This window comes from Ornithodoros turicata, chromosome 4 (assembly GCF_037126465.1).
Source record: "Ornithodoros turicata isolate Travis chromosome 4, ASM3712646v1, whole genome shotgun sequence".
NCBI lineage: Eukaryota > Metazoa > Arthropoda > Arachnida > Ixodida > Argasidae > Ornithodoros > Ornithodoros turicata.
The window spans coordinates 65,865,606-65,880,875 of record NC_088204.1 but is presented as its reverse complement, the minus strand read 5'-3'; the positions used below and the strand labels follow the sequence as shown (position 1 = coordinate 65,880,875).

At 43.7% G+C, this 15,270-nt stretch overlaps 1 protein-coding gene across 2 annotated transcripts in view; it reads left to right on the top strand.

Moving 5' to 3' along the window:
• Nucleotides 1-15,270, top strand: part of LOC135391717 (protein kinase C, brain isozyme-like) — a 56,003-nt gene that overhangs the window by 25,051 nt on the left and 15,682 nt on the right. For both annotated transcript variants that reach the window (XM_064622122.1, XM_064622121.1), the window contains exons 7-13: nt 2,678-2,999; nt 6,380-6,616; nt 7,031-7,185; nt 7,266-7,404; nt 9,091-9,171; nt 9,256-9,363; nt 12,541-12,681. In XM_064622122.1, the coding sequence (XP_064478192.1) occupies nt 2,678-2,999; nt 6,380-6,616; nt 7,031-7,185; nt 7,266-7,404; nt 9,091-9,171; nt 9,256-9,363; nt 12,541-12,681 (1,183 nt within the window). The remainder of the gene's footprint in view (nt 1-2,677; nt 3,000-6,379; nt 6,617-7,030; nt 7,186-7,265; nt 7,405-9,090; nt 9,172-9,255; nt 9,364-12,540; nt 12,682-15,270) is intronic.

Here is a 15,270-nt window from a genome sequence, read left to right as displayed (position 1 = left end):
CACGTTGGATGCGCTGGCATTTTTCAGCGACAGTGCATCGTCAACTTCAGGGCGAGTCTAGGTTGCTGTCTGCATGGGCATCCACCGGTTTGCCTTGCGTACTATATGTGAAGTCACCTCGCACAACATTTTGAATAATCCGATTTGAAGCGGATGCATTTCAGCTGAGACAGCGTGATACAGTTGAGCCTCTTTGTAACGAAATTGAAAATGGCCACATTCTAGTTCATTAAATAGAGCAATTCGTTAAATCGAGCCTGCCGAGAAAGCATGGCCCAAGTGCAGATCCGCCAAGCCCATTCTAGGCTACGGCCTTTTGTCATAAGACTGGCGTAAAAAAATACGAAAGGCTCTTCAATTTTCAAAGCAAGTTTTATTGAGTACAAACATCATTGCTGTACTTGCGATACTACAGTCAAACTCATTTATAACGAACTTCAGGAGACCGCGGAAAATCGTTGTAAAGGTGACTTCGTTAAAACGGATGTTTCAAAGAGAAAATGTCTTAAAATACTAGCAATCTTGTTTATTGGTAGAATTTCGTTGGTCTGATCAACGCACCTCAGACATTCAACATACAATAGACATGAAACCTTATTTCTGTTTTGACCTTTTTACCTCCCTCGCAACAATAAACCGCGAAATTGTGTGACGAAAACAGCGACCAGAAAACGTGGAGGGGACAGCTTCTGGCAACATTGCACGTCACCATTCCGCAAGTCGGCTTCACCTAATGCCTGTGTGCTTTAGGAGAAGCCTGCTTTACGAGCGCGGGACTCGCGGGTGGAAAGCACGTGCTGGGCCTTTTGAATCATCTCGCGAATTTCGACAGCACACGCCAAAAACGAAGACACAAAAGTGTTACGAGGGGGGGGGGGGGGGGGGGGGGGGGGGGCGTACGGCACTTGCAATGCTGCAATGAACGAATGAAGCCCATGGGCTTCGTTAGATAGAACAACGAGCGCAGTAATGCATTGGCCTCGATGGGGAAGTCTACGTGCAATGGAAATAATACATTAGAGGATTTCGTTAAATCGACGTTCGCTATATTGAATAAAACACTAGGGCCCAGTTTCATCAATGCTGATTAACATTTGAACATTAGAACCGAGATCAATGGTCCCTTACCTTGAACTTAAAGCTTAACTCTGCCTCATTAAAGGGAGTTATTGTCACTGAGACATTCATCAAGTCGCCAACTGACCTTCGTAAAAAAAGAATTGAGTGTTAACTGAGAGTTTTAGGAACCCCTGATCTCGGTTCAAAGTTAATCAGCGTTGGTGAAACCGAGCCTAATTCAGAAAAAGTGATTTCGTTCTGCCGAGTGCTCACTGCAGGTTTGCTCGAGAAGGCAGATCAGTGCAGTAAATGCATACTATTCCAAAATCAGGGAACAAAGCTCAGCCGTATACAGTCGTGCCTCGTTAATATGGACCCCGTTAATACGGACAACTCGAATTATGGACGGTTTTTATGAGGACCAAACTTTTTCAATGCATTTTCGTCTCGTTAATATGGAAACACGTTTTTCGGACAATGCAAGGTACAAAGGTCCAGCAAGGTACAAACCATATGCAGTCCATATATGTTCGTCTCGTTATTATGTACGGTACCAGTACAGAGGGCAAGCCTCTCCCCACATTCTACGGGAGAACTTTCTAAAGTAGGACGTTCCGTTGCACAAAGGGAGCCATGACCTCTCCTTCAGAGCCATCCACAAGAACTATAAGAGGAAAAGCGGTTATTTGTGGGAATGCAGGACCTGGAAAATCCTCTATGACATCATTACTGTCCGAACATGTCAACGGGCGATTGACCCTCGTGCAAAGAGTTGTGCCTTTAGTTAAACATAGCGCAGTCGCTTGTCAGCTTACGCGAACAGAGTTGGTACATTAGTCAAGGCAGGTTGTCAGGCTCTGGCCTCGACGACTTGTGCAACGCCGAGCCAATGGTCACATCTGCTATGGCTCAAGCGGGACCACAAAGGGCTCTTCAATTCCTTGAGGACAGTACGGTGATTAACAGCAAGCTTTACGTGTTGCCGGCATTTTGCTAAGCTTAAATCGATGTGCAACCAAGTATACCTGCAAGCAGGCACTAATTCCGTTTTTTTTTTTTTCAATAAACCTTTATTATTGGTTTTGTTATTTCCTTGGTATTCGATAATATGGACCTTTATTTATTTCATTTACTTATTTAGCATACTGTTAGGGCTGTGTTTAATGGCTGGACTGCGAAACAGGTTTCAAAGTTTCAACAAAATGATACATATCAACTTGGTTCACAATGGCGACCGGAAGGCTGTTCCATTCACGTATTGTTTTTGGATAAAACGACTAGGTACTTAAGGTCATCCGTACGAGCTACGATGTCCTTTAAATGTCTATTATGCTTCTGTCTAGAAATGTGACAATCCGGGATCAAACACGAAGAAAGCAGGGTTCTTGTCATCAAGTGAAACAAATATTTAAGGTGCTGTAGCTTGAAATGTTGTTCGACTGGTAGCAAATTAGCCTTGCGACATAAACCTGACGATCATGGATGATGATTTTGGTCGGGAACGAAAGTGTCCATATTAACGAGCCACGAATGTTTTCATCAAGTTACACTTTCCTGTTTAGACACCTTTATTGAATGTGAACTGACACGTTTAGTTTGTTTGCTCGCGCACACGCAGTGACCTGAAACCAGAAGACAAGGACCGGCGGCTACTGATCGAGATGTGGGACTGGGACCGGACATCACGAAATGACTTCATGGGGTCTCTCTCGTTTGGCATCTCTGAAATTTTGAAGCAGCCCGCGGAGGGATGGTTCAAGCTGCTCACTGCCGAGGAGGGAGAATTCTACAATGTCCCAGTCCCTCCAAACGATCGGGACATCACGGAGTTCAAGAGCCAGATGCGGGCCATGCCAAGGAATAGGGGAACAAGCGGTGTCAGGAAGGGGCTTCCCGCGGGGGACTCTTTGTCTGACATTCCGCACAACATGGGAAAACAGGTATGGAAGACCTGAGCGAACCATCTGAAGGTGGTGGAGCAACACGAAGAGGACTAGGAACATAACAAGGACAGACGCTGACTAGGTCCTTGTCCTCCTTGTGTTGTTCCATCATGTTTCAGATGAACCAACATGCTCTGCATCTTCTTGCATGTCTGAAGATGTCCAATAGCCATCTCTTAAAGTGGCTTTGTGACATTTTCTACATCTTTTCTTCTTTTCCAGACTTTGCAGCAGTTTTTGTGTAACCACATACAGTAATTTTATGTACCATGTTATCCTTTATATATGCTGGCATTCCTCTATACAGGGTGTCCCACCGAAAGAGGGCCAGGGGCTAGAAAAAAAACGGAGTGCTTTACACAAATGCAACCAACTGTACGTGCTTGGCAGTTGTGTGGTCTATCAAAAAAAAAATTTTTCATTGCCCCTTGTCAATTAATTAGCGGTAATTAATTCTCCAACTTTTTAATCATCGGTTTTAGCTCTCAGATGTCAATGAGAAGGTTGTAGTAGATGTCGAAAGAGACACAACTGAAGTGGTTCGAGGTCTCTATGGCTTGTGGTTTCGTTTTTTCCTGGGCTTGAAAGTTCGGCAATCCGGCACCCGCGCGCGACGATTCCAGCGCCCTCCGGCGTACATTGACTTTGATATTAGCACTTGGAGACCATCCTTGGGCCACTTCACACAAGAGGAAGATATTTCACCTGTTTCACGGCACACCTATCAGAGTGCACTGCAATCGTTGCACGCAGCCGCCGAATTATGGGAAGCGCTCTGTGGTGCGCGCGGCTTCAGAATCCAATTTTTAAACCAGGGAAAAAACTAAACTACAAGCCATAGCAACCTCGAAGCACTTCAGTTGCGTCTTTTTCGACATGTACTATACAACTTCCTCATTGACATCTGAGAGCTAAAACCGATAATTAAAAAGTTGGAAATTAATTACCGCTAATTAATTGACAAGGGGCGATGAAAAATATATTTTTGGATAGACCACACAACTGCCAAGCACGTACAGTTGGTTCCATTTGTGTAGATCACTCTGTTTTTTCATTAGCCCCTGGCCCTTTTTTGGTGGGACACCCTGTATACAGGACGGTCATTTTTACAGAAGTTGATTAAAAAAAGAGGGAGGGGGCTCACTGCTACACGGATAGCACCTTTGCTTTGTTTCTTCAGCTCGGCTGACATTACAGGGGCAGGTAGCTGTCAAGCCCTGTCATGTAATTAACTACAATTTGTTAATTATCCTTACCATATGCGACCGCATATAATGCGAGGTTTTTATGCCTAAAAAAATGAGCCCTTAAAAATGTGGTCATATTGTATGCATGCTCATATATGCTCTTGTATGGGGGCTATTATACTATGTGGTAGCTTGGCACCACGCTCGCTATCACAGGCCTCTCGCCCTCTGCATTTTCAATCTGCTCTCCCCAGCTCCGCAGTGATTCGTTCGTCAGTCGCGGTTCTGAATGGATCACTATTGTGTAGTCAACGTGTGTTCTCTCGTGTGATACGTGTGGGTTGTCCCACAACCCCTGTTGGTTGTAAATGATTTTGTGAAATGTTGAAGGCCTGGCCATACACTGTGTTTTACATCCCACATATAATGACCTCAATTCAACCCTAACCTTAACCTTAAGAGGTCTTTGAAAGACCCTTGAATTTTTGTTACAGTATTCAGTGGGAACCGTGGGAATAAGCAAACACGTTGAAAATATCTGCCACTAAATTTTGGTATGCCAACGAGCGGAAACAAGCATGTCGTGAGCGCTATGAAAACAATGTGCACTTCACATCGGAGGGCCACGTGCTTTGGAGTCGTGGACCTGGTTGGAGTAGGTGCTGATCTGCTGGCCAGATAAATCACCTTGCAGCCCAGATAAGCTGCTTGAGGTGAAGGTCATGTATCTTCCTGAGCCCCTGATGAGCGGGGTTTTGGTCTCGGCTCATTTGCATAGCAAAATTCGGCTATGGATACGAAGTACATATTTATTTTCGGATTTTTTTAAAAAATAGGGTGGCTTCGAATAATGACTGACTCCAATACAGGGTGTTTCACCTAACATGATAAAAAATCTTATTAAAAAATCTACTTGTCTGAACATTATGGGGTCAACGCTGCTCATTTTGGGGGAGATTTTGCCATTACTTCTGAGCACTTTTATCAGATTTAATTTACGAGAAATTGAATTCTCCCAATTGATCTCCAAACTTTGCCGAGTCAACCTCACGTTTTTTTGTTTTAGCTTTCTTTCTTTCTTTTTTTTTTTTTACAGAAACAAAGCGCACATCGGATTTCCCTACTACTTTGGTAATAGCCTTAAAAAAAAAGTGAAAAATGTCATTTTGAGGGGGGGGCAAATTGTTGGCCGAGCTCTGTTCTCCATCAAATTAACGCAAGATGTGGCGGAAGAAAAACGGTCACCCGCCCCTTCCTGTTTCCTTCTCTCTCTCTTCTTTCAGATAGCTTTGTGTTGTAACCATTCTGACATTATCAGCAGAAGCTTGAAAAAGTGGAAGGGGATACATGGCCTCTTCGCATCGCTTCTTTCGGAGATCTGAGCGTGGCAGGCAGTTTGCGACGGTTTTCGCAATTTTTTTTCCCCACCTATTGCCATTGTAGTAGTGAACGTATCTTGGAATAGAATGAGGTAAATCTGGCATGCGCTTCCTGTTTCTGTAAAAAAAAAATGTGAGGTTGACTTTGCAAATTTCGGAGTTCAATTGGGAAAATTCAGTTTCTCGCAAATTAAATTTGATAAATGTGCTCAGAAGTCATGCCAAAATCTCCCCCGAGATAAATGGCGTTGGCCCAATAATTTTCAGACAAGCAGATTTTTTATCACGTTAGGTGAAACACCCTGTAGATCCATGACAGTGAGAATTTGGGCTTGTTGGTGACGATCTGGTACAGCACTGTAAAGGTTTTTACTGCTTTTAATCATGAGTCACCCTGTAGATGTCTTACATAAATGTCGAGAGGCAGCGTGGGAGCGTACAGTGCAAAAAGAGCTAGGTATTTCAGGAGCTGTAAAACGGGTTAAAATCGGGGTGATATTGGGTGGAAAATTTAAAAAAGCGCTTCTCGCATTTTAGGTGGACACCGGATGTTGAGCAGCTGTGCTGAATGTGCAGTGCATAGCATTCTCCAGTACCAGTACCGGTGGCTGAATTTACACCTTGGCGAGTTTGGGGCGTTTTTGGAGTTTTTCACGTTTTAGCCTACGTGACGGTGATGGAGATCGTGGGTTAAAAACTGGTTCTACCGCACACCGTAACAACCGTAAAACACAACGGCTACATGCTCTTAATGCCGCTGTTGTCCTGTTGTTACTGTTGTCCATGTTACAAACGGTACATTTGGTTTCAGGATGTGATTAGAGCGTCTGACTTCAACTTTTTAATGGTGCTGGGAAAGGGCAGCTTTGGCAAAGTGATGCTGGCCGAAAGGAAAGGCACGGACGAACTGTATGCCATCAAGATTCTCAAGAAGGACATCATCATTCAGGACGACGATGTGGAATGTGCCATGGTAGAGAAACGGGTTCTGGCACTTCCTGCCAAGCCCCCGTTCCTGGTCCAGCTGCACTCGTGCTTTCAAACCATGGTACGCTTTTCCCGAGTACTCTGAGAATTTGAATTTCGTGTGAGCATTTTTTTTCTTATCAATCAATCTATCTTTATTTCATTAAATATTTTTCACGGGGGGCTGGGAGAAAAAGCACTATCATTATTGCTAGAACCCTGTTTGTTCCCAGCAGATAAGAAAAATTTTCTGTAGAATCCCAATTAATTTTTCCGGAAATTAACATAAATCTACAAACAAATCTTGAAAGTAGGAAAGTGCAGGCATGTTGGGTTGTCATGTGCAGTTATGGAAAGACTCCGCATCATTGATCTGCATCTCCATATATGTCTCCTTCATTATAAAGGTTTCTCGTAGCAAGAAAATCTAGTTGATTATTTAGTCTGTCGTAGTCTGGAAATGTTTTTTAAAACTCCCGCTAATTATATTTTGTAGGACCGGCTATACTTTGTAATGGAGTACATCAACGGAGGTGATCTCATGTTTCAAATACAACAGTGCGGGAAGTTCAAAGAACCGGTGGCTGTATTCTACGCTGCAGAAATTGCCATCGGACTGTTCTTTCTTCACGCGAGGGGTATCGTCTACAGGTTAGTACGGTGCAAAATATCCCCCGTGTCCGCAGTGCCCTAAGCTTTGATGATGATTCCCTGGTTTCGCTGAATATTAGAGACCTGAAGCTGGACAACATTCTCTTGGACCAAGACGGCCACATCAAGATTGCCGACTTTGGCATGTGCAAGGAAGGCATTGCAGGAGACAAGACAACAAAGACGTTTTGTGGGACGCCCGATTACATTGCACCCGAGGTTGGTGTTTTATTTGTTAACGATGGTTGCCTATCAAAGCATTGTAGCATCAGAATTCATGAGAAATGACAAAACAAGTTTAGGACGGAATTTTTCTTCTTCAGAGAACCTGGGTATAAAACTGGCATCGTTATATAGCACATTTATATATCATAGGAATACCGTATTTTCTTGAATCCAAGGCGACCTCAAATCTAAGGCGACCCCCCTCCCCCAAAGAGAAGTAAGCAGATTGGGAGGCAGTATAACAGTTGGAAACGACTCACAATACAGTTTATTCATCGCCGCTTTTTTTTGCCGCTGTTGTCTTTGTTTGTCCACAGTACATTGTCCTCCGTTCCGTCCAAAGGATTAGAAAAACCATACTTTTTAAAAGCGCGCACGACAACATCATCAGGTGCGTTGCACCCGGCGTCCAAAATCCACTGTGCTGGGGCAATTCTTGATCTCTTCCTGTTGCTTCAGCCGTCTTCTAACATTTGCTTCCAATACTTTAAACCGCCTTGCCTCCGCTAAATTGTTGCTGCATTCAGTGGCGAAAGCGATAACTTTGCGTTCGAAGTTCGAACGCAGCAGTGACGGCGCCATGACAGTCAGTCCCCATATGCACTGCTTCGTTTGTTTCTCACTGAGTGGCATTGACAACCACAACACGTTTTATCGGTGGCACTGCGCTATTGGCCCGATCACATCGCCCGCTCCCGCCTCTCCCTTGACCTCGTTGTGGCGCGGATATTCAAATGTAAGACGACCCGCGACTTTGGAACGCAGGATTTTGGAAAAAAAAAGGTAGTCTTAGATTCTAGAAAATACGGTATCTTTGGTAATCCAGCTGCAATGAGTGTCCAAAGGCTGGCGACAAGACACACAGATTGATATATCTGGATGTGGGTCTGGAGGTTTGTTCATGCATCCTTTGTTTTCTTTAATATGCCACAATTCCAGACGCTTCTGTACCCCCAACGACCATCACATGCCAGAGTACTTGGGGAATTCTAAGTTTACAATGTGTCCTGTTTTTCGTAAACGCTTGCAGAGCTCAGTTAGTCTTTCCAAACTTTTATTCGAGTCCCTTTTGTGTTCTTGCATCACAGTTACTACATTTTCGGCTGGTTTCTCCAATGTATATTTCTGAGCGACCAGAGCAAGCAACATAGACGCCACTCTTCATTTATACTTAGCAGGTGTTTCAGAGTTCTCTGCAGCTTAAATGCTGTCCAGTGTTGCTAGAATTCATTAAATAAACCTTTTATTTATGGGAGGGTGACATACACTTGCATGTTTGTGGTTTCCTACTTAACTTGTGGCTCTCTGTTTAACTAGTTGTATGCATCATTTTTGAGTGCCTCGGGGTAGGACATATGTGTAAGGCTTTTCTTCACATTTCTTGCCCCTATTGATTTCATCCGAGGACCACAGAGAATTCTAAGTCCTCTCATGATGAGCACACAGGCCGCTGTTCTTTTGTGTTTTAGTGGAAGTGTCAAGTCATAATGCAGCACCTGGCCTGTGTCACATTTCTTTGTGAATACCGATGTGCTTAGACTTCCAGCTAGAGCAATTCCTCCTAACAACATCAACAACAACTTTACTTTATGATGATGATTGGGGAGTTTCATCGCCAGCCTCCTAACAACCAGAAGTTTGCGTAACTTAGTAAAATGTCTCTTTGCTTGCATTCTGCAGATCATCCTCTATCAGCCGTATGGAAAGTCTGTTGACTGGTGGGCATATGGAGTCCTGCTGTACGAAATGCTTGTGGGACAGGTAAGGTTAAATGTTCCGCGTGTGTCTTGAATCTCTTCCCATGATCCCGAGCCATTACTTGAACCTGAGCCTCTCGTTGTATAGCCTCCGTTTGACGGCGAAGACGAAGAAGAACTGTTTGCGTCGATCACGGACCACAACGTTTCCTACCCAAAGTCATTATCAAAAGAAGCTAAGGAAGTGTGCAAAGGGGTGAGTAGGTCGAAAGCCTCCATGCAACTCTGCAAAAACGTGTAAACAAGTTTTTCATTGAAGTATGGCAGTCGTAGAAAAAAAAGGCTTAAAATGTTCTTAAGGCACACTGAGGCTTGTGTTGTGTTTGTCTGTTGTGTGTTTCAGCCTCAAAATTCGAATCGAATACTGTATAAAGTAGAGCCTGAAGTTTTCGGGTAATATTTTTTTCTAAATTCGGGGGGTAAAAATCGGGTAAATAAACATGTGCACTAAATTCATGCGAATTTGGGCGAAAAAACTTCCAGTATGCTAAATTCGGGGAGAAATCGGGCTCAGTTACTCAAACTGACTGTACAGGTTTGGTACAAATGGTGATGTAACTGAATTTTTCTGCCAAACAAGTAAGTTAGTGCATTCCTACAGACATCCCAGTGAGGGCAATTTGCCGGGTAAAAATCTGGTTTCACCCTAAAGAGGCAACCTTCCATTCGGGGTGCAAATTCGGGGAACAATCGGGTAAACCCCTAAAACTTCAGGCTCTATGTATAAGTGGTTAAATTCGCGGGCTCAACAATTCGCGAATTTGTGGGAAGCCAGGATCAGGCAATTATTCGCGTAACCTTAAATTCACGGTACCGCGCTGCGTCCACCCTGCATCTTAGGGGCCATCCACATTTAACTTCCTGGAAGAAGCTAATAAAAGGTATCACAACTGGGTAACTCGTTCAATCTGTCTTCCTTTTGAGCACTTCTGACTGAAAGGGTTGCGATTAGGGGGTCCTACTCGGCTTGTATCTGTGCCATTGCCGAATTGCCCTGTCTCCCGTCATTCTTGTCATCTCATCGAGCAGGTGCGACTGGCACTCGATAGTGATGCGACAACTTTTCCAAAGGCCTACACGCGTGGCAGAGTGCATACACGCTTGCCGGATGATCCAGACTTAAAAGGAACTGGAATCACGGGATGCCTACATCCGCACGGGATTTGTACATGTAGGCGGGACTACTGTACCAAGTTGCAGCGGCAAACTGAACACTTTGCGAGGCAATGAAACCCCGTGTACATGAGTTGCCCCAGCGCCCTGGGTCAAATTTCTTACATATTTCGTTCACGTTTTTTTCTGTCATTGGTTCGAATATTTCGCAGGACTTTAAATTCGCGAAAAAAAAATGGCGTTCGCGAATTTCGCGAAAAATAGGTCCTCGCGAAAATTACTACTACAGTAGATTATGCTGTTCGAACAGTATTCGCAAGTGATTTTTAGTACTCGCAATTTTGGAATAGCTTTCGAATGTTTCTGAAATCTGTTATATACCAGCTTCGTTGGCATACTTTCACATTAGCATTGTGGACGAGAGAGGGGCAGCTGTGGCAGTTTGTTCATAGTGAAACGTCGATGAGTGATTTCCTTTACTCGCACTATCGCGATGCCGGTGAAGCATATGAAAGTGGTGTCAAATGGACTCCTTCGAAATGCGAAGAAATCCGCTGGCAATAACTAAAACTGAAATGCAAAACTGAGTATGTGAAGAAAGGCCGCTGGACCCGCTAAGGTTGCAAAAATAATTGCTATGGACCTGCAACTGTTATTTGTCGTCAAAGATCGCAGATTTTGTGACCTAATGGAAATCTGTTAATTTGATCTTCCGGATAATTTGAACCGACTCTAATCCAGGCAAAGTTGTGTATTTTGAATGGTGGAAAACGGACGGTAGTTCGAATAAATGAATGTGCGCAACAGTTTATTCGAATGACATGCCCTGCCATACCAGACTTATGCAGGGCCTGTGCTGCTGGCATGGAGACACATTATTTGTAAAGCTGATGCTTGTGCCACGGAAAGAGGAGCAAGAAACAATTTGTCGTAATGGTGGACGCAAACGTGACTGGCATGAAACTGTGCCGCTTACTCTTGGTTTTGTAAAGCAAGTGAGACTCTCAGTTTTAAGGGTATCAAGACCCTTCCTGCTGACTTACACAGCCAGCAGAAAGATGTGGATGATGGCCAATATTTTCTCAAATTGTGGAAATATTGGAAATTCTAATTCGTGTTTGTGCGGTTTGCGGTTAGGGTGGGTTCAACATTGCAAATTATGCTGATTGTCTTGGATGAAGAAACAAATGTGTATAACAGGCTATTTTCAGCCTCAAGATGTTTTGTTGCTTGCCTGTGAACAAATTTTGAAATATGAATAAGCGTCTTATATTTCTCCAATCGCGTGACCACGAACATGCGTACCAAGCCTGCGGCAAGCTACGACAGGTCTTCATTGCAGCTAGTATGCGCTGTCAGTGCATCAAGCCTTCATTCAGTGTGACTCTTTTACTGTGGACTCTGCCTTATTCAAACAAATCTTCTGTTCCCTTCGAGTTCGAATTAATAGGATTGTGCTGTAGGAATGTTGCACTTGAATCGGAAACAAATGCTGTGTTTGCGTAACACAACATGTGTGTTGTGTTACGCAAACACAACATATGTGTGCACAACATAACACACAACAAATGTGTGCACAACATAACACACAACAAATGTGTGCTATGAAATATGCAGTAAACCCTCGTTATAACAAAATTGCTTTTTTGAATTATTGCTTTACTCAAAGTTTCACGCTTCCTTGGCCAAAATGCACACATTTTGGACTAGTGTATTTGAAGTGCTCTGCCAGCCAGCTCCACTGGATATTTGATATTTGTATTTTGGTATTTGATATTTCCCAGTAAAGCTCGATAATTCGACCCCCGTTAATTTGGAAAAGAATTTGGAAAATAATTCAGACAGACTCTGTCCAAAAGCTTGTTTTTTTTAGTAAAATATATTATTTGAATGTTTCAATCTCTTTCAGTACTTATCTTGTAAATTCTTGCTAGAAAAGTTTGCATAGTTTGCGCAATTCCTGGAAATTTGGGGCCTGTGAACGTTGAGGGGTTTACAGCACGACCTTGTTGCAAGGCAGTAATAACGACAACCATTCGGGATGAAAACCGGAGCTCAACTGGGCCGCGGAGGTTTATTACTTGTGCGCTGTGGCTATCAAGTTGGCGATGGTGCTGCCACAACATGAGTGAAACCTACCAGGATGGTAGCACATTTTATGGCACATATTCCATGTTGTCTTCCTCACGATTTAGAGAAAACACTAAGCTTCATTGTTGCTCATGGGAAAACGTTACGCGGAACTTTCGTTTATCCGCAGTTCCTGACCAAGAACCCATCAAAGCGCCTGGGCTGCAGCTCGTCGGGCGAGGACGACGTCCGGACGCATCCGTTCTTCCGTCGCATCGACTGGGACAAGATAGAGAACCGCGAGGTTCAGCCTCCATTCAAGCCTAAAATAGTGAGTGTCCTTCTCTCTCTCTCTCTCTCTCTCACTCTCTCTTAAATTTGTGTTCCTCTCACTTTCTTCTGCACTTCCTCTCTCCTCTTGCACATGCACAACAAACGGCTGAGGGTATTGCTCGGCATTTTGTATGGTCGCGCAAGTGGTGCGACAGCAAATCTGGCTTGGCTTGCACATTTAGAAAACACGGTCGACCACCATTTATCCATCGCCGGCTGTTTCCAGCAATCCACCTCCGGATAGGAGGGGATTCAGATATGCGAGATTTGAGAGCCAGAGGCCCATCTGTTGTAAATAAAGCCTGCGCTTATTTTGGAGGACACAGTAGACTATGGGTCATCATTTGCGTAGCATTACCCAAACACTCGGATCCTACAAACTCTTACGGTGACATTAACCTTTGACGCTTTGGCTGACAAGGGCCATGAAGGGCCAAAAACTCTTGAAAGTTACCAAATAGCCTTTTCTTGTCGCATCAAATGACTGGACTCATCAGCACCCAGTACATAGGTACGATGGCAAAGGGAAGAGGCCTCAAGTCTGTCGCCCTGGCTTGACCAAGGCTAGGCTGCGTGCTGTCTCTGACTCAGTACTGGATGAGTCAGGGCAGTTCATGGGTATTTTTCTCAGAGGTTCCTGGAAAATTTTATACAGATCCAGAAACTGAAGCGTGGATAGAGTGGGGTCCAGGTAAACAGGGGTCGACTGTACACAGGCATAATGTTTTCTAGCTGTAGGAAATGCTACTATGACAGAGGACTGAAAAGACAATCTAAAGAAATTTACCTAAATTTGCATTACACATTTTTTTACTTGACTGTAACCATGCATTGTTCCGGACATCGCATGCGGTGTGCCATAGTAGAACCGTGTAGCAGTCATGTAATCGGACAAACTTTTGCTACTCCATTTACTTTTACACAACCTTTTACACATTTTTTTTTTTACAAAGCAACGTAGGGCGAAGCGCACCAGCGCAGTGTGCCCTCGTGGTGGTGAACCTTGTGCGCGACAGAGTTTTCACACATTCTCTTCAACGTGTGCAGTGATCTTCCTGCATTTTGTCTACCACTCTTTTCAACAGCTGTGAAAAAAACTTTTCTTTTCTTTACTTCAGTGGATTTTGCTGGAGTACGTGCAAGTGTTATTGCAAAGTATTGTTACAGCATTGCCACCTTCAACTTGCAAGGTTGTGAGATGGACGTGTGTATACTGTGGGGAATTGTCCTTCCGCGGGTTTTACTTTTGAATCGGATTCTATTTTTATTTTTTTGTCTGTGTTGCCCCCCCCTTGTGTGCTTGTGGAAGCTTTGGCATGGTCCTGTCAAGTGTGTCTTTTGGTGCACATTTGGTGACAACCGTAGTGTGTGCAAGACAAAAATTTAGGTGTGGTTTCACTAGGTCAACCCCTTTTGGAACAACATCATCAATGCTGCTCTCACGGCCTTTCTTTTATCTGCAATGGATAAAGGAAAACACCCTGTATAGTCATTTATGTGTATAACTTCAAAATATTTCATACTTCAAGCTAAATTTCTGGCAGTTCTACCAGTGGTAAATCAGCTCTGAATGCATAGTCATGGGAAACCCTAAATTGCATACTTTATTCGCTGTTACTTATTTGCCACAGTTGGACTTGTTCATAGCGATAGCAATGCGAATGGCAGCAGTGGGCACTACTCTGAAAACAGTGGAATTCATTACCAAATTGAATACAAATTGAGTTTTGCACACTTAATACAGACAAAATGCTGTATAGAACAAAATAACGTACAAAGCAAAAGCAGTACACAAAGCACAAGTGCTGTCAAAGTGGGTCCAGCTTTGCAGCTTATATTCAATGGATAGGAGCACTGCGTGTTAGGCTCCGCTGTGCTAGGCTGTCAGCTACTAACATATTAAATTGTTTAATATGCTGTGCAAGTAGGTCAGCTTGCTGTGCTGCTCCTCAGTTTCCCTCTTTCCCCTATTGCCCGTGGAGCGACCTCATTGGTCCCGCTCCTAAATAAGGGGGTAACATTTCAATGTTGAGGCACACGCGGTTTCTTACTGGTGAACCCATGCCAGTCTACGATTACCCCCTTACTGCTGCCTTGTGGACAGACACTTAGTCACATGGTTTCTCCAATGTTTACCCTCTCCCACTGTGCAGAGACAAACTGTCGTAGCGTACTATAAGCTGTCTTGGTTGTTGAGATATTTTCTGTTGGAAACTTAACATTGTTACGCAAAATACAAAAAAAAAGATTTCAAATATTACAGCTTGCCACCAGATCTGACCATACAAGGTGCATGAATATTAAATAATGTCCGACATGGCTGTGTAAGTTAATTTAACGGTAGGTTGATATCAGAGTAATGTGCAAGACAGACTGCAATTTGTGTAATAGGGAATTAATGACCAGACCCACAAACTATTTTAGCAAGCAGATAGGGCATGCAACACATCTGTAGAACTGACTCGATGCAAGCCATGGTTTAAAAATGTTTGACAAACGAATTGTAGCAGGTTGCGCGATCTTCGTGGTGGTGAATGAGCAGGCATTCTTTCTACAGCAAGGTGTTGTCCACTATGCAAGGACAGAT